This window comes from Carassius carassius, chromosome 14 (genome assembly GCF_963082965.1).
Source record: "Carassius carassius chromosome 14, fCarCar2.1, whole genome shotgun sequence".
NCBI lineage: Eukaryota > Metazoa > Chordata > Actinopteri > Cypriniformes > Cyprinidae > Carassius > Carassius carassius.
The window spans coordinates 6,697,624-6,717,357 of record NC_081768.1 but is presented as its reverse complement, the minus strand read 5'-3'; the positions used below and the strand labels follow the sequence as shown (position 1 = coordinate 6,717,357).

At 34.7% G+C, this 19,734-nt stretch overlaps 1 protein-coding gene across 1 annotated transcript in view; it reads right to left on the bottom strand.

The window, feature by feature from the left end:
* The window catches only part of zgc:171482 (zinc finger protein), a 98,925-nt gene that overhangs the window by 61,121 nt on the left and 18,070 nt on the right, over nucleotides 1-19,734 (bottom strand). The window contains exons 2-3 of the mRNA XM_059565851.1: nucleotides 13,280-13,384; nucleotides 7,011-7,103 (exon numbers count right to left, since the gene is read on the bottom strand). Coding sequence (XP_059421834.1) covers nucleotides 7,011-7,103; nucleotides 13,280-13,384 — 198 coding nt within the window. The remainder of the gene's footprint in view (nucleotides 1-7,010; nucleotides 7,104-13,279; nucleotides 13,385-19,734) is intronic.

Genomic DNA, 19,734 nt, shown 5'->3' with positions numbered 1-19,734 from the left:
ACGCAAATGAGGATCAGTTCCTGTAGCCAGTGAAGGAGTCTCCATCCACAAACAGACGTACATCGTATGCACATTTTTTGACACACAGTTCAGTTCAACTTTACTCCAAATATATGAACTTACCTGTTTTTAATACTTTATATTTAACATGTTCATTTATGTCCAATATTAGTGTTAAACTGATGGATTTTCACCGTTGACTGATTCTGCAGAACATTTAGACTGATAACTTCCGTTTGCAGATGTGAACGTTAGTTTATCAGTATGTTTGAAAGTATATTTTTTCAATTATTGGTGATTCCATAGGCTCTCTCTAGCATAATTTATAATAATAAATGATAAATGATATAAATAAATGATAATTTAAAGTATATTAAATTTAAAAACAATTATTTTAAATTGTAATAATATATCACAATATTACATTTTTTTTCTGTATTTTTGATCAAATAAATGCAGGCTTGATGAGCAGAAGAAACTTCTTTCAAAAACATTAAAAATAGTAATGTTTCCAAACTTTTGGTCTGTACTGTAAATGCTTTTATTTTTTACTTTTTATTCCAGAAAGAATTCTGAAAAAAAAGTATCACAGTTTTCAAAAAATATAAAGCAGCACAACACAAGTTTCCAACATTAATAATAAATCAGCATATTAAAATGATTTCTGAAGGATCTGAAGTAATGGCTGATGAAAATTCAAAGAATATTAAAATAGAAAACAGTTACTTTAAATTATAATAATCTTTCACAATGTTATTATTTTTCTGTATTTTTGATCAAATAAATGCAGCCTTGATGAACATTAGAGACTTTTTAATATTAAAAACATTATCACTGATCCCAAACTTTTGAATGGCAGTGTACTGTATATGCATTGTATATGCATGAATTGTTCCATTGCCGAATTCACTTCTGTGTTATGCCAGAAGTGGCACATGCTGGCACATTTGAGTGAAATGTGAACCTGTTCTCACTGCACTATTTGTCACACAGGAGCAGACTCTCTTTTACATGTCTGGGCCAGAGTGATTTTCTCAGAGCTTTGGCTGTGTTTGTGTGTGTGTTAGAGGACCAGAGTGTTCACTGTCACCTCCCTGCTGAAAAGAAACAGACAAATAAGTTCAAACTTCATGGCCTAGTTCTGTTTCTCTGTGCGTGTGACCTGATTCCAGTGAGCCGGCCAGTAAATGTGTGTTCTGACTGCTGTGTGCAGGAGAGGTGAGTGTGTGGCGCTCTGAGCTCACAGACGTGTTTTTCCATCCCACCGCTTCTCCGCTCGTGTAAAACAGGCCGTTTGCAGCTCACTGTCACAGCTCAAGCTGTGCCCATTACTGTATATGTGTGTTTGCATTCATTATGATGTGTGTTTTAGTGCTTAATGTGATCTCTGTGCAATGCATGCAGCTCAGTTCAGTTTGTTTTGGAAGCCAAGGCACTTTATATACGTTGTATAAAGGCTGAGTGACATATAAAATATATATTTCTGATCAATTTGCACAATATTTTTGCAACTTATTGCTTTTTGGGCATTAGTAAGGTTTTTTTGTTTTGTTTTGTTTTCATTTAGAACTTTAATACTTCAATTCAACAAGGATGCATTAAATTTATCATAGCTGACAGTAAAGAAAAAAACTAAATTTATTCAAAGTAAATGCTGTTCCTTTCTACTTTATATTCATCAAAGGATCCTGAAAAAAAATCTACAAAAACATATTTTTATTGTGATTTACATATTCATTGATATAATAAAAGCGTGTCTTGAGCATCAAATCAGCATATTAGAATGATTTTTGAAGGAGCATGCAACAAAGAAGACTTAATATTTTATAAACCAAAAAGTTATGGTCACACTTTATATTAGGTGGCCTTAACTATTATTTACTTACATCAATAAATAAGTACAATGTACTTATTGTGCTCACATTGTATTGCAATACACTTTTGCTGCTACTGAGGTGGGATACGGGTAAGGTTAGGGACAGGTTTGGTGGTATGGGTAGGTTTAAGGGCGGGTTAAGGTGTAAGGGACGGGTTACCAGTGTAATTATAAATCTAACTACATATAAAGATATTTTAAAAAAATATAAGTGCAATGTAAAACATGTATGTACACAATAAGTGTAAAATAAATAATTTAATAACACTGTCAAAAAATCTTTAGCCAATCTTAAAATGATCTGTTTTCCATACTGTACATTATAAATGTTATTTTAGGTTATGTAGACAAATTACAAGAGAATGTTTATATTTGCCATGTATCAATTGTTGGCCATAACATGAAAATGATATTATCATTAGCTTGCTCTTCAGGACACTATTAGGACTCTGAGAAAAATATAAATAAATAAATAAATAAAATGTTAATTTTGCATTTAAGCTGTTTGGTTGAAATGATGTTTCCTCTGAGTGAAACAAAACCATCCTTTTCGGAGAAAATGCTGACAATTATCATGATAATGGTTTTAGTTATATCACCCAGCTCTAACCGTATATGCCCTTGAAAACCATAATCAGAATAAAAATAAGATTAAACTTTTAACACCCATCAGGGCTGCAGTGGTCCCCAGCAGGGACTGAAACTGTTTGAATTTGATATTTTAGTTGCTAAAAGCCTGCTTTTGGTGATTCTTTGCGTTTCAGACATGTGTGTTGAAACCTGGCATACTCTCAATAGTTTTCAGGTCCGCAGGGCCTGTGCATATGGATTACTATGATGATTATGATCCCAGAACAAGGGCAAACATTCTCTTCGCACCTCTAGAGAGGACAAGCCGAGTGTAATCCAATAAATAACACTGTGGAAATCGAAGCATACAGCAACATCTAAAATAAACCACCAAACACAGGTGAGAAAGACCAACATACACTGAACATAACGGAACTCCTGCTTGATTAAATGCGAAATGTTTTTTTTTTTACAGCATTCATTGAAAAAGTTGAATGCAAGTCAATTTTATATTTCCTCTCTGTTTTTCATTCAAACTTGTAATTTTCTTCAAGTCAATTTTATATTTCCTCTCTGTTTTTCATTCAAACTTGTAATTTTCTTCCTCACCAGTGAATTGTCACCTACACATTACATTTACATATGACCTATTTTAGGTTTGATAATGAAAGCAAAGTGAGTGAGTGTGTGAGCATGTGTGAGTGAAGGTGCTTTCTGTGTGAAGTTATGAATATGTTTAAACGTGTGTGTGATGCTCTCGCAGTGTCTGGTCCTGTTCTGTTGTTAACAGAGCATTTAATTAGGAGTCTGTTTATCTCTCTCCTCCACTCTCTCATTCCTCTGTTGTAATGTTGGGAAGGGTGTGAAAACAAGCTAAAAATAAGAGACAGAAGGAGGAAAGTCACAGAGGCACATTAATTGTGCCGGTTAAAAACGGCATACAAAATCTAGATTTAGAAAAACGGAGGAGAATAGAGGAGATTTATTTAACATCCTTCGTCATTCCACCTAATGGAGAACCACTAAAGCAAAGAAAGATTTTTATTTTTTTATATATATATATCTCTGAGCACCTTTCTGACCTACTTTCCTCTTTTGTTCTTCTCCTGCGAGTCTGTGTACTTCTGCTTGACATTTTTGAAAAGGAAACTCAAACATGCTTTCCATTGCCTCAGTGTAACTCACTTCCTCTCTGATGAAGTCAAGGAGTTGTGAAAACAAGGCAAGTTTAACTGAGAACGAGACTGAGTGTTATTCTCAGGGGTGGCTCTGCTTTTACACGCTGGAATGGAATGTTATGGAAGCCTGATTTCACATCGATGTAAAAAATGGAAAAATGTAATTATGAGGTAAAGTTTAACGACTGAAATAATGTCACGCTGTAAGATAAAGCCACTTTTAGAGATATGAAGTTGGAAGATACCAAGTCACAGTTTGTGATATTTTAAATCAATAATGAAAAACATATTTTCCAAGAAGTTTAGTTAACCAAGAAGATACTGTCTACACTACATTTACAAAATGACAGTGCGGACAGTACAAAAGTTTGGATTTGGGGATTGGGTGCGGTATGAACATAATGAGAAATTGAAGCCAGAGAAAATGTACATTTTTCATGTAACTATCGACTTTTTCTGTTGTGTTCCCTTAAAACACCTAAATAAAAACAGAAACATGTTTGATTTCATATTAAATTCCCTGACTTTTGATTGTAGACTTGGGTAATTTGGCAAATCTGGGCACCGTTTGAGACACTGAAATCTATTTCCAAACTGTAAAGGAGACGCATATGAGATTACTAGTCTTTTTATCAGGAAACAGCATGGTTTTCAATTTTATATATCGATTTAATCATTTCTGTCTTAACGAAACAATTGAGTCTTTGACGGTATGTTTCTCAGTACATGTCAATGTGAAAGGAGATCTTATGATTTTCTGTCCTGTGGGAGACGCCATTGACTTGCTTCAATCCATCTATTCTTGACAGAGGAGTCTGAATTGACTTGTGTGAAGTGGACAAAAAAGTTGTGAAGTGACAGGACTCAAAGTTTCAGTCGGTGAAATGTTAACCAGCACTGGTTTCTTTAGGCTAGAGGCTTGTACTTTCTTCATTTTGTATTTGGTTTTGATTTGTGGCCCGTCAGCTTTGCTTCACTCAGATGGAGGGTTTGAAAGTGAAGATGCAGTCGTGGCCAAGGACTGCCTGGTACCAAAAAGAATTATTCATAAACAGTCCCACTAATGAGCTCTGTAGAAGAGCACAGACTACGATTGAAACAGAATGGTAGCCCGGGAGGTTTGCCTGAATGTGAGTGATAAACATCTCCACCCCTCAGAGACCCTTCAGTAAGCAATTACAAGAGCTCAGGCACTTCATAACCAGTCAAAACAACCTGTATGCGTCTGTATGTCAAATAATCAATTCCCCCTGGGATCATTAAGATGTTTTATGTTATATTCAGCACTGCCAGAAAAGACTAAAGAGCCCTGGAATTCTACATCTCCTGGTTTATAGACTCTCCAAGTCGTCTATCTGCTTTCTAAACAGCTTGTGTTAATCATGGCTTAATTCAGAGTCCATGAAGACATTAGATGACTGCTGTGCCGGTCATTTGCCTTTTGGGGGAATGGAACATTAACATTCTGTCTCTGAGGAGTGAAAACAACAGAAAAATCAAAGCCAAGGGCCTGTAATCTCCACTGTCCTCATTTAGCATTTCACTGAAGACAAAAATGTCTCTCTTGAGGTTAATCAACTTCAGTATATTATCTGAAAGAAAAAATTGCTCAGTGTTTTTTTTTTTTTTTTTATAGATCAGTTGTTCTCAATTATGACAAGTTGGATATAGTAAGAGTGTAAAATTAATGTTGACAGCATAATTCAGATATTTTCATGAGATATATTTGAGTTCATTTTTAGATCTTTGACTTTAGTATCTTGGCAAATCGAAGCACAAATTTAGACACTTTCCAGATGAGGGAAAGGATTTTTTTCAAAGAAATAACTGAAGTCTCAGCTTGCTTTCCATATAATCTCATTGTTATATAGGAGAAATGATTGAGAGGAGACTTTATTAGTGATTTTCGTCCTTAAGGAATATCACTTATCATTTAAGTATAGCTGTTTGGGACTTAATGAAATATCAAAGCACATGGCATTTAGTTAACAGGTTTTTTTTTTTTTTGACTGATTAGTACTTACATCTTTGCCTTTTTTTTCAAACTTAACACACAAATCCAAGAATTGCACACACAAAATGCAAAATGCCTCACATCTCTTTCAAAGATGAATCACTGCATTCAAAACATCAAACAAATATCTCAAAAGCAAACATTTGTAAACACCTTAATATTATGCCATAACATAAACTTGCCATAATATTACAGTTTTTCTCAGTTGCTTTGGTACATTTCTTGAATCATCCTTGAGATTTGCAAAACAGTAAGTGCATTTCTCAAAACAACTCGTACAAATAGCAAAACACTATGGATTATCTGCAAAAGCCAATCTCTAGCTCAAAATCCTTAGTTCGTCTCTCAAAAATAAATATCTGTGTCAATGAACATGTCATAATTCCCAGTTACACTTTTACTAGTGGTCTGACCCAAAAAATGACAATAAAAAAACCTTTACAATGTCATTGTGATATAGAAAAGGAAAAAGAAATATGGGCACAAAGATGAAAATAAGTCAATTTTCAGAATTTGTAACTCTTGTGTTGTCCTCTGTCTATACAGTATAAGCTCTCCAACTGAAGATTCATGAGATGAACCTTTGAGCTATTTCAGAGAAATGGTTTATCATTGGTTTATCATCTACATTCTCTTCATTAGTAAAGATTCACTTGCACAATTCATGCCTAATTAAAAAAAGTCTAATAATAATTTGTAAAAATAAAAATAAAAAGTGTGCTTGGCAGTTTATGAAAACTAGATTAACCATTTTGCATTTAATGACTTATACGATGAACTAGAGACTAGATGTTTTGGGGGGTAAGACTATTGCACAGAATACTATGTAATACATTTTGAGCGACATGACATTAGCAACTGATAATGCAGGAAACCACAGATAAATGTGCATAATCAATTGCATGAATGTACAAAAGCAATCACAACTTGTTCAAAAGAATGAGAAACTGGTTTTATAATGTGTATAAATGACTAGTTGATGTGGAGGTTGTACAAATAGTTTTGAGAATTTCATTTCTGATTTGAGAAATGCACCAAAGTGACTGAGAAAAACTGTAATTCCAGATAGATTTTTGTGTAGAGAATTGTGTGTTGTGTTTTGCAAAAAAGTGTTTTTTGAATTAGTGTATGGTTTTGCAGATTTGGTGTGTGGTTCTGGTGTTTGGGTGTCAGGTTTCAGAAATTATGTGAAAAGAAAAGTCTTTGTGTGTAAGCAGTTGAAAAAAAATCTATAAAAATATAAATTTTTTACTTATCACTTGTAAAATATTGCACAAAATACATGTATTTTAGGCTTGACATTAAAGATCATTTGCAGATGCCACTTGGCTTGGTATTGTAATGAAATTATGTTATGTGCTTTAGAAAATACCGGATTGTCTGGTCTCAGTCTTTTGGATGGTGGACCTCCATCTTCTGGGTGAAGCATGTAGAACAGACGCACTTTGTTGGCATGTTTCTTGCTCTGTGTGAAATAGAGACAGAAAGGTAGAGTGATATTAACACATAATAATCCAAAGTTTTCTCACTTGATTTGGCATAAATAAAATAATTCTTTATGCTGGAAAAAGACAGACACCCAGTAAATATCCAATTCTGCAATACTTAAAATAATGCTAATTATCAAACATCCAATCTGCAATGCAGAGGATTATACTGGACAATCAAGCAGTTATGAAATAAGAACATGACATACTTTTCTGTTATAAAAGGAAGCATCAATTGATATAATAATTTTGATGCATACTTTTGGTTCCTGCTAAAATTATTGAAAGTTCTCAAAAGAAAGTTTGTGTTTGTACGGGACTTTTTTTTGTTCAGAGCGTTTGAGGTTGCTTGTTCCCTCTAGCTGTTATTGATTTTTAGTGTCTGTGCAGTTCTGACTATCATCTTACATATTACATACATTATATGCTTTGAGTTTTTTCGTTCTCTGTCAAACTTTGCAGTGCTTGCAAAACTGGATTGTATTGATATTCTTAAAACATTCTGGTTAAAAAAAAACTCCTTTCATACTTTGTAGACTTCAGCCATAGCTGTTATCAGGTTTTGGGTTGATACAGTAGATCAAAAGTTTGAACAATTATTTGACAAAAGTACATTTTTTACAATGTAGGCCTATTTACAAATAGCCAATCTTATATATCACACCTGCCTGTGATTCAGAGATAAACATGAGAAAAGTGATACATTTTATTATTTAGTATTTTCATTAATTATTTTATATAGTTTATTTTTATTTATTTATTTGTGTAAACATTTTATATTAAAATCATATATATTAAAAAGGCCTCGTGTCATATACACTTACTTCTATTTTCATCCTTAAAGTTCTTTTTTAATTTTGCCTTGTCTAAAGGACAATTTAAGTAAAAATGCTGCATTTAACCCCATTTTCTCGTGCTGAATCTTGTGTCCAGCGGACTGAAAAAAAAGGTCTGCTGAGTGTCATGACATCAGAATGCAGGATTCTATTTACTCTGAATCAACACACCATCTTATACTGTTCTTTTGCTACTATACAAGCTCTAATATTTACTTCATATACTGTATGAAGGAGACAGACAGACAAACACAGACAGACGTGTGTGTGTGTGCATGTGTGTTTTTTTTTGTGTATATATATATATATATATATATGTATGTTCTTTCTTTCTTATGTCATCTACATTGTATATTAACTGCTGTCTTCTGTTACTCCACCCAAACACTTTGATTATTTCATAGAAATCTGATGATAGTTTGGCAGTCGGTTGAACTTTAAAAAATGCATGTGACTACTTAGCTTTCTAAACATTTAAAGCCACACACATATCAAATAATCAAGGTGGGCCAGAAGAGCAAAGCCCCAGTGACCTTCTTAAAAAAAAAAAAACACTAACATACCTGCTTCGAGACTTCAGGGTTCAGTCTATTGTGACTTTTTTTCATTTTTTTCCCCACTTGTACTGCCGGCATCTCTGGTAACAGTTTTCTACCCGCCCTTATCTGACCCTATATTACATTTATTAGATAAGGCCATATATGAAAGAATATGAGATGTAAAGTGCACCATGTTGCCAGACAGACTTTTTTCCATATTCTCTTTTTAATACAGAACTTAAGGCTGCTCTTCATTTTCAAGTTGGGCTGTGACAAAACACTCCACTTCACACAGCGTTTATGCAGAGCCGTTTCCTGAGCTCACTGAGGGAGGATATATTTCAAAACACTGCTTTTAAAATGTAATAGAAAAATGAAAGGCTTGCAGAATGACATTTCAGTTCTGTCTCTATAAAATCACAGAACATATTTACATAGTCAATTACAGAGATGTGCTTCTGCAACCAGAAGTGTTTGTATTAGTAGAACACGTAAAGCATGCTTTTGTTCCATGTTATAACACTGCACAACAAAATAGAGTAGGTTGATTTTTAAAAGTTGAATTATTTTTAACTCATCACAGCATCTTAAAAACACTACACCCAGGACACTCAAAAATGAGATAAATGTTTGTGGCAGACAGTGCTTTAAATTGGAAGAATTTCATGGCAAATCTATTTCCAAACAAGTGGACTATTCAACCTTGCTAATTGTTTGTTAGAGGTTTGGTCTGTCACCACAACCCCTCTCTAATTAAAACTAACCATTTTAACCTGTATTTATGGCCTATGTTTGTTTTGAGCTCATTTGAGTTTTGCACATTTTTAGTAACACGCTGAAGGCAAACTCTATTGGACTCAGTTGTGAGGCAAATCTCTCATTTGTTTTCAGTGAGAAGATCTATTTATGCTGTGTATATAGAATGTCCATAAAGTCACCCACAAGGTTCTGTTTCAGGTAGCTGTCTATGTAGGCAGCATGCAGCAAGTCAGTTTACTAGGTTTTGGAGCACAGCCACATTTGCATAGATAAGAAATCAAACCTGAACAGATTGTTAATGCTATTGTTAAGATGAATAGCTTGCATTTGTAATGTAATATGCAATATGTTTGATATTAAAAACTGGAAAGTGAGCATCTGAGGGTATTAAAGAAATGACTGATATAAGTTTAGTCAGATTGCGGGAGAGTTCTGCTTGTTCAGAAAAAGCTGATGTAGAGCCAGACCCCTCACGAGAACTGAAGAATTCCTTAAGATACGACATAAAAGGTAACCATCTTTACTCTTAAGAAAAAACCTATGTATATTGTTTTGTTTTTTCTACTAGGGATGTTCAAAACTAGGTAACAAAATTGAGTAGTCAATGAATGACTAGTCGCATATCAACCTTAAAGAAACCATGCTTCCTTGCTTTAAACCAACCAAGAAGTTGTTTTAAAATGATTCTCTGTTGCTCTGTTTGATATTTTAAATTTGAATTATTATTACACTTCTAAGACATGTAAAAACTGTCCTTCAGTCTTTAAGAAATGCGTACTAGTTTAATTTAATCTAAAACATGATTTAATCATTTGGAAAGTAAACGTAATTAAATAAACTGCAATGAACCAGTGGTTATTAAAAGCACTGGCATCTGCAGAATGTTATTAGGCTTGGGATGACACACGATAGATTTCTAATGTCATTTAAAAAGCAATAAATCCCCATGAAAGCCAAAACATCCCCATCTATGATTTGTCGTTGAATTTATCTCCAAAGTAATGATATTTAACAGTAAAGGGAATGAATTTAAAGATGAAATTCCCAAGTAGGTTTTAGTGTGCTGACAGTCAGTCAGAACGCTAAATCCCTCTCCAAAATTTAGCCTCTGAATGTATCCCCTTCAAAGCACCACGGCTGAAATATTTTATATCACTCTCATATATAAAAGAAGCCCTTTCCACAGATATCCCAAATATATCTGCCACAGTATAAACTGCATGCTGTTGCAAGATTTTCACTTTTTGCAAGATTTTACTGTCCCACAGTATGAGTGAGTTAAAGACTCTGATAGACTTGGAGGAGAGTGAAGGCACAGCTGGGCTCAGGGTGAGTTGAGTGAGATTTAGAGAGAGAGAGGAGAGTCTCTGTTGTCTCTGAAGCAGTCAGACTGGATTACGCTGGTCTAGTGAAGAGCTCAGTTCTGAGAGCGGATGAAAGAGGCCATTGATACAATCAGAATGAGCTAAAGACCAGACACTGAGGAAGAGAAAGAGGCAACATTTGGTCTGGGAAAGATTTGATGGTTTACGAGGAGGCTGAGCAAATAATACAGCTATTAAAAATGTTGAGTTGCGTTGTATTTGAATGATTTGAAATTTTACAGTGGTAGTAGTGCAGAGCAGTATGACAGTTCAGTACAGTATGTACATTTGGAGATAGAAATGTGTCTGAATGTGGTTGAGATTGTGCTGTACCGTTCATAATGGCAAACTTTTTAATGCCAAAGAGCTAAAATGATGATCCCCTTGCAGTATACTGTCAGCTATACAATTTCACATTAAAATTAGTACTGTGTAAGAAAATAAATAACCCCCATATTACATCTAATTGGCTTTTATCCTGTCATTTACCGATGCCAAAGCAAATTATTAAAATATTACCTGATTAATATTTACCTTGTGTTCAAATTGACATCATATATTCTTCCTAGCCACTATAGAAGTAATGTTAGATGTTTAAGTGTCTAATTTGGTTGCGCTTTATTTTAAGGTGACATTTTTACATTGTAATTATACGTTTACAGGGAAACCAGGTGAATGCTGAAATAAACAAGTGAAAGCAGAATGGAGAAATGGGCAGGACAAACAATACAGAGTGAAATAAAGAAGACAGAAGTGTCCAAGCCGGACAGTGAAGGGCAACCGACAGGTAACAAGGTTTCTCTCAGGACTGAGATGAGACATTAAACCCAAGCTTTCAGTATATGTCCGTTAGCTATCCATCAGATTATCAGCAATGCGCACACAGGCTCACATGCAGCATGAGAAATTGAAAGAGGAAAAGGCCCAGAGATATCCGAAAGTCCATTAAACTTGCTCTGATAGGTGGACAGAGTTTGTGTGGTTCAGTCCCAGGGGAACGTCTCTAATGCGTGCTGTGCTGTGGCAGACTCATGTTATCACACAGAACATCTCTATCTGTCACTCTGTTTTTCTCTCATTCTCTCCCTTTCCTTCTCTTCACCTCTCCAGGGAAATGGCTGGTTGGTTCGGACCTGAAATGAACTGGTCACAGTGACGAGTTCATCAACTTGGAGTTGCCTTGAGGACACACAGTTTTCTGGATACTTGGGATAAAATTGTTGCATTATTTGTCATCTGAAGTGTATGGTGTATAGGGATGATATATCAGATTTTATTTTCATTATTAACATTATAAAAAAAAAATCTAAATGATTAAACAATGTAAACATTGTGATTAGCCAATAAGCTCAATAGGCCATTTATTATTTATTACTATTACTATTATTTATTATCTCTACTCATCATCACTACAGATTTTTGAGTTGTCTATTTCAATGAATAATTAAATTTAATGAAAAAGTACCTTCAAAACATTTCCCCATGTGTCCTTTCTCATATGTGGTTAAAAAAATAGTATTATAGAATATGTTAATTAGAAAATGTGTTAATATAAATATTTACATTTACTTTTATGCATTTAGCAGATGTTTTTATCCAAAGCTACTTACAGTGCATTCAGGCTATCATTTTTTTATCTGTATGTTAATAATATGAATAATATAAAAATATATATTTTTTACAAAGCAAAAGGAAATAAACTTCTTATATGATAAATGTTAAAAAACATCTGTGGTAAAAAATGTATTTAATATACAAAATAAATAGAAATACATTTTTGGTGACTCACTCACTCAAACTTATTTAAAATGTATTACTATTTTTATAATAATAATAAGTTATGAATATCAGAATTTCTTCTGTATATTTTTTTATATAATGCCTTATATGAATATCACACTTTATATTTTGAATTATTTGGGCATATTACATATTTAAGTATCTTTTTTTTTTTTTTTTGTGAAAAGCATTGCGTGAAATACGTCATGGTTATTTTGAAATAAATAATGTCATTTTACTTGGATTAGTCATTTTCAGCTGGTTGAAATGACAAATGTTCTTCTGACTGTCAAAAATAACCATTTTGAACCATTTGAGGGAAAATTTATCATTGTATTTAAATGAATACAAGTAAATCCAGCCTTCATTCACGCATAATTCAGGACTTCAGCCTCACGCCGTGACATCTGAGAGCATTTATTCAAGCCGAGGGACCGTAGGGATCAATGACAGAGAAGCTAAAGTGTTACCATAACACTGAATTTAGCTCACTAGCTTCTCTTCGTAAACCAATCTGGCCAAATGATCCTGTTGAACAGACATGTTCCCACAGCTACACTGATTTTGGAGTTTGTACTCATTAGCACGCTCATTAATCTAGTGATTGCGTACTCTGTGGTCTCAGGAACCGTGCGTTAGTGATGTAAATAATGCAGGGCGATGATTATTTAATGGTCAATCATTGGATTACTTATAAAGGGGTTGTGGGTCTGAGGAAAGGTGCACTGCATTACAACTTTAAAAGCAACGACTGAAAGATACATGAGAGAAGCATTTAGGTTACAAATGATTATTACATTCCTGATGATCAATTGATGAGGCCTGCTTTTAACGTAATGTGTATCACTGCTCTCTCTCTCTGTGTGTGTGTGCTCACCTCATAGTGTGCAACACGCTGGGACTCAGAGATCAACTGAGCGTTGCAGATGTTACAGTAGCTCTCCGTGAAGAGTCCTTCATCACCAGCTCCAGCAGACTTCATCTGATCAAACACACACACACACACACACACACACACACACACACATAAAGAAAGTTGAGACTCACAAAGTTCCTTCGTATCTCATTTATTTTAAGTTAAGATTGATTTGACTTATTTTCAGGTCAAGTCAATGTTGGTTTATTGTCGTTTTTCTTCAGTTAGGATGTACAAGGACACATTTCTTTTCTCAAAGATGTAACATAAGACCTTGCATTGCAACAGCATGTGACAAATTACATAAATATGTCAATAAATAATGTAAATACAGATAGAACCAAAGACATTAGAGCTCTCGCCGCTGCTAGTCTTACATAGTCAGGCAAGTCTGATTGGTTGTTTTGAGTGGTTTTGGTAACTGGTTGGTCAGTCTATAAGAGCAGTTGGACTGCAAGCTAAAATTGGTTGAGTCTTTTTATTTTGTCTCTCCCCCAACAGGGTTTTTCCAAAATCTGTGATTTGATCATCAGTCTAAATCCGTTACGGGAATAGTGTTTGACAAAAACCAAAACTCAATATTTAAAAGCATTAAACATAATTTTAACACCATTATATAATTTTTATGGGATTGCTTTATCCATGAATGATACATATGATGCGGTATTGTAATTTAGCTTAGGTTGTTTCCAATATACGCTGCATAACTTTTAGGAAAACCATTGCAGTGAGAACACATAAAATGTTGTCTATGCAGCTCACTATGTTTCGGAACAAAGCTGAAGTTTGCAGTTTAGTTTTCCTTCCACTGAGGTAGAAAGCTATTTTTTACTGTGCGCTTAGAAAAGGTGTGAATGTTTGTTAGTCCTTGGCACAGGCTACTGTTTGCAAAGAGCTATGCAATGTGTAAATGGAACCTGCTTTTCTCAAGGTCACACATACATTGAGAATGTGACCAACATTATGGAAACATGGGATTGTTTTACTCCCACTCTTTTATTAAAGAGAACAACAGATTTTGATTGATGTTTGAAAAGATATTTCACATCCCATTGTTCCAGTACATTGATGTTTTCTTACAAAGCCCCTGAGTCAGAGGAAGAATTGGCATTTAGCATTTATCACAGAAGAAAACTAGGTGCAGGATTCCTCAAGAATGAATAAGATATTCGAAGAAACCACCCATCAAACCAAATCCTCAATGTATAATTGAAAAGCAAAGTGTTGTAAGACTTCAACATCGCTCTTTTGCCATTTGTGAGTTAGGGTGATTCTGATGTGCAAGTTCAATCATTTAGAGTCTTGCACTTGTGAAATTCAACTGTGGTTTAATCTTGATTCCCGAAGAGACTGAATACAGTGCTGAGGAGTTCAGGTGAACTTAGTGTGCGAGGACTGATGGGTACACATCAACCTGACAGCATGTGTCACACCAATGACTCAGAGCGCTCAAGAATCTCTGATAAAGGCCAAAACATGAGGTACTGAAGGAACACGGAGTATACAATCGGATATCAGATTGTCCTTATCATGACAGCGGAAAACATACTGGACCTCCTCTTCAGTATACTGTCATTGTTTGATTGCTTGTATCAAGCTGATCAATAATGTCTTACCTGTGCAAATCTTTGAAGATATGCAGGTGCACTAAATAGTTATAACACAGTATTTCAACGTAAAAACCAAATATGTTATATGAGCTGGTATAGCATTTCACTATGCTACAATTAAGTACATTAAATTAGCTTATTTTTTTTTTTTCTGTCAATGCAAATGATACTTGTTAATGCTTTTTTGTGTCAAAAATAACATTGGTATTATTGGCTCAATGTAAATGAATGTATGTGAGAATTATTATGTAAAATGTGGCACATTTTTAAGGATGCACCGATATCAAAATTCTGCCTCATACCGTTAAGTGCTAAATATTTTTTAGCATATTGATGTTACCAAAGCAATTTTATAACAGCATTATAATGTAGCTTACTAGCTTACTTACCTATTGCAGTGTTTTAAAGGTTAACTTTGTGAAGAAAGTAAATAAAATCTTTATATAAAAATAGAGAAAAGAATGAACAATTAAATAAGTAACATTTGTCAATATTTGATATGATTTAATTTTGAGCATGTTAATTTCCTAGATTTTTTCATTTATTAATTGATATGATATCAATAGTTTGTGCATCTCTAGAGGTTTTTTTTTTTTTTTTTTCAAACTGATATTTTTGTAATTTAAAAAAACGGCAGTAGTATTTCATCAAATTATGGAGAAGAGCATAATAATCGGACATACAGTATATGCAGACTCCATAATACAGTTATTTTTGTTAACTAAAACTATTCAAAACTTTTTTGTTAATTGAAATAAAGCTGAAATATAATATAAATATTAAATGCATACTTAGCTAAAACATTAGGGTGAAATAACATTAAGTAGAACCACTAAAGTTACTACTGGAAACAAATAAAAACTGGAAATGGAAAATGGAAATATAAAAAACACAAAGATTAATATTTATAAAGAACACAAAATAATAGAAATGACAAAAGCACATAACAAAATAATAAAATAAAACAATTAAAATGATCCAGACACAGTTTAGTCAAGCACACATTTAACAGTGCATATGAGGTGACTCAGGTGTCTGTAGCATCCTCCACAATCTACAGCAGCAGCCCGCAAGCTAGGTAAAATCCCATGCAAACAGCACCAATTTTGTAGGCACTATTACCTGATTTGCATAATTCCTTTATTTTATCTGGTGCTAAAACAATGCTGACAGTGTGTGCAAATAAACAACATTATCAGCAAGCACAATTCATTCTTATTGAATTCCCCCCTCAAGAGTGTTGTTTGAGCCACTTAGTAGCAACTGAATGAGATAAACTTGAGCACACTCATATATTTCACTTGTAGTCTCTGATTTCAGATTTACCTGTCCCTAAATGTCAGTCTCTTTCTATGTTACTGGTTCAAGCCGCAAAATGAATTAGATTTGGCCAGTAGTGAACTGTTTGTCAATGGGAGATTAATGACTGAACATTTGCTTTCGCTTCAAGGATGCATTCCTCAACAAAGATGCCAGTTGTTAGAATATTGATTAAAATCATCTGGAAGGAAAATTATCCTGTGGCATAATAAAGTTCATTTCTGATTCACTTTGCAGTCTCATTAAAGACCTCATTCTATCTGAGCAATGAAAACAAGCCCTCCGTGTGCATTCAGACACAAAATCTGTTTCATACGATTTAATTTTCTGTGATTATAATTGTAGTGTGACATATCAGTGATCTCTCACAGCACCTCGATGATAGTTTAATTGAATACGACACAGAACACTTTAAAGCATTCAGGCAGATGCTTTTTCTTAGGGAAAGTATTCAAAATGCACTTATTTTGCCTTTCTATTAAGGACATGACCACAAAATGAATAAACTCTACACATCTCTGAGATTGAGATTTCTTAAACTGTGGGATATGACTGTAAGGTCGTATTTTAATAGGGTCAATATCACTGTGGGGTGCCTTTTGGTGTCCTGTACATAAATAACTAATTTGCCTTGATAAAATTAAAATAAAAAATTACTACATAAGGGTGTGCTATATTAGGCTAAGTTTTTATATTCATAACAAAAGCATTACTTGGCTCTTTAGATACATTTTCTAAATTTGTTTTTTTGTTTTGTGTAAGACGATGCATGTTATTTTGCTTTGTCCCATGCACTGCTCATTAAATTTGAATTATAGTAGAATATTGTCAAATCATAAAATAAAAAAAATATAGTTCCCCTATTAATATTTTGTTAAATTAAAGTTTACTTAATTTGAGTGTATTGACCATTTGGTAATACAAACTATATTTTTATACTAATTAAAAAATAAAAGTTTGTCCATGTCCCTTGAATGGTTGTCCACCCTGTCTTATTGGGGGAATCTGCCCCTTTAAGAAAAGGCCATCCCCTTTAGTGACATCAGGACAACAGATTTTTTTGTCTGTTCAGTAGCGGGAATTTCAACGGCTGAGGTGAATAAGTTGGTGACTTTTTAATTGAAAATGTTTCTTTTTCTTTGTCTGCTTACTTGCTTTGCCAAAGCTTGACATGTCCACCCTTGTGGCATAAAATATGCCAGAAGTGATTTGAATACAGTATTTGCATACTTTTTTTAAATAACCCTGTTTAAGAAAGGGGCACCATAACTTTCTGAAAATATAATTTGCGATCAACTTTGCAATGAAAATGTATTTAACAGTAATATCTATATATATATATATATATGTCCACCCATGACAGGGTGGATTCCTATGCAGTGAATCAATAGCCTATAACACGAACACAGACTCAGCACTAGAAAGTTCTTTCATCTACAAAACAGTGAGACACTGATGACTCAATTTCCTGAAACAAGATTGTGAACAAAGGATCTGACTGAGACACATCATTTATAAAGAGCAAGACTATTGTAGATAGAGATAGATAGAGGCCCTCTAAGGTGAGTTTGTTTTGTCATTGGAACAGATTTGGTGAAATTTAGCATAAAATCTCACTTACTTAAAAATGGTTCATCTGCAGTGTGAAGCAAAAAGCTGTGTGTTTGCTTTCTTTAGCAAAAAAAAAAAAATCTCGTCAATCTCGAATCAGAAGAGAAATATGCACAGATTCCTTCACAAGACGTTGTTTGACCGAATACAGTCATGGATTACTTGTTGATTATTGGGATGTTTTTATTAGCTGTTTAGACTCCCATTCGGATGGCACCCATTCACTGCAGAGGAAGTGAAGTAATGCTAAATTTCTCCAAATCTGTTCAGATGAAAAAAAACAAGTCAAACATTTATTTCTTGGATGACCTGAGCATGAGTATTTTTACAGCATTTTTTCATTTTTGGGTGAACTATTCCTTTAAGTAAATATGTTGATCCTCACACAGCCAGTAGAAAAAAAATATTTTGCTGCCCTGCAAGCACTCCTATTTCTCATCTAGTTAGCAAATCATCTCGAAATCTCATGATCACACAGCCACAAATAAAAAAACCCTCACAAAACATCCCACAGGTTGTTTCTTTCCAGACTGCGTCCACATTTGCTTGCGTAAGTGTAAACGTACCACACATCAGGTATACATGATTTCGATTCGTGCTGATTCTTGTCTGTGGGATGTGGCACACTTCTCTAAAGCACTTTGCTCACGAAAGTCCTCTTCATCATACCTCCTCCTCCCATCTGCTTTCTGCTCTTCTGACAGCTGGATGTAACTTTGTGGAGGTCATTCTATCATGACAGACATGCTGATGTTGTCCTGTTTATTTCACAGCCCATGTGGTGAGCCACCAGCAGCAGCTTCATATTCCTCCCCTACAGCTCTCTCTCTCTCTCACTCCTTTCCTTTCGCCTCATGCAACTGTCAGACAGAGGACTAACACACTTGTTTTCTTGATAAAGCGTGGTGTTCTACAGGGGGAAAAGGCAGTGATGGATGATGGGACAAAGACACAAAGGAGAAATGGGCCGCCCTTCCTTTCTGGATGCAAAAGTTCATGCATCGCTTTAATCACAACTAAGGTATTCAAAGAGCATTCGCTCTTCAAAAGAACATATAGGTCCAACAAAGTAAGAAAAGAGTTTCATTTATCTTCAATCCAGATGGGTTACAGCAGCTTTTTAACCACCTGGTCACGTTTGGGTCAGTCAGGTTTAAATAACTTTGGTTTGGATTCCTAATTGTTCAGTTTTATAATTAAGTTTGTAAAAGGAAGGAAGGAACAGAGATGTTGCGTTGCGTTGGTGATGACCGACAAATGGGAATCACAAATCATCGGTCTTCATGGACGTGACTTTGAGAGAGACCGATTTAAAGGGAACGTCTCGGTTACTTATGTAACCCTCATTCCCTGAAAGAGGGAACGGAGACGTCATGTCTGTGATGACAGACGAATTGGGATCCCTATTTGTCGGTAATCACCGACGGGATGCCGAGAGAGACCAACTGAAAGGGAACTGCAGAGACAGTCAATCTGTGGTTTAAGTTTAATTTTCAACGTTTGCTTATGTCCAGTACTGCTTAACAGGCAGCTTTGACTTCTTCATTAATTGAACTATACGAATGAACACAAAAATGCTGTAACACTGTAACGTTCGTAGTCATGGGAAGAAGGAGGTGGGAAACGGCAAACATTTAAATAAAAAACTTTAATAATAAAATAAACACAAAAGAGCACAAACATAACCAAAACACAAAATAAAATGCAGGCCTTGTCCTCTCTCGTCTTTCACTGTTGTTACTCCTCCTTTTATCCCATTGCTCCTCGCAGGCCGGGGGGTACTCACGAGACTGCACTCTACTTCTACTTGTATTGGACATCTTTGGTGGATGCCCCTGACCCTTCACCTCCTGGCAGATGGCTATGGCTCCTCCT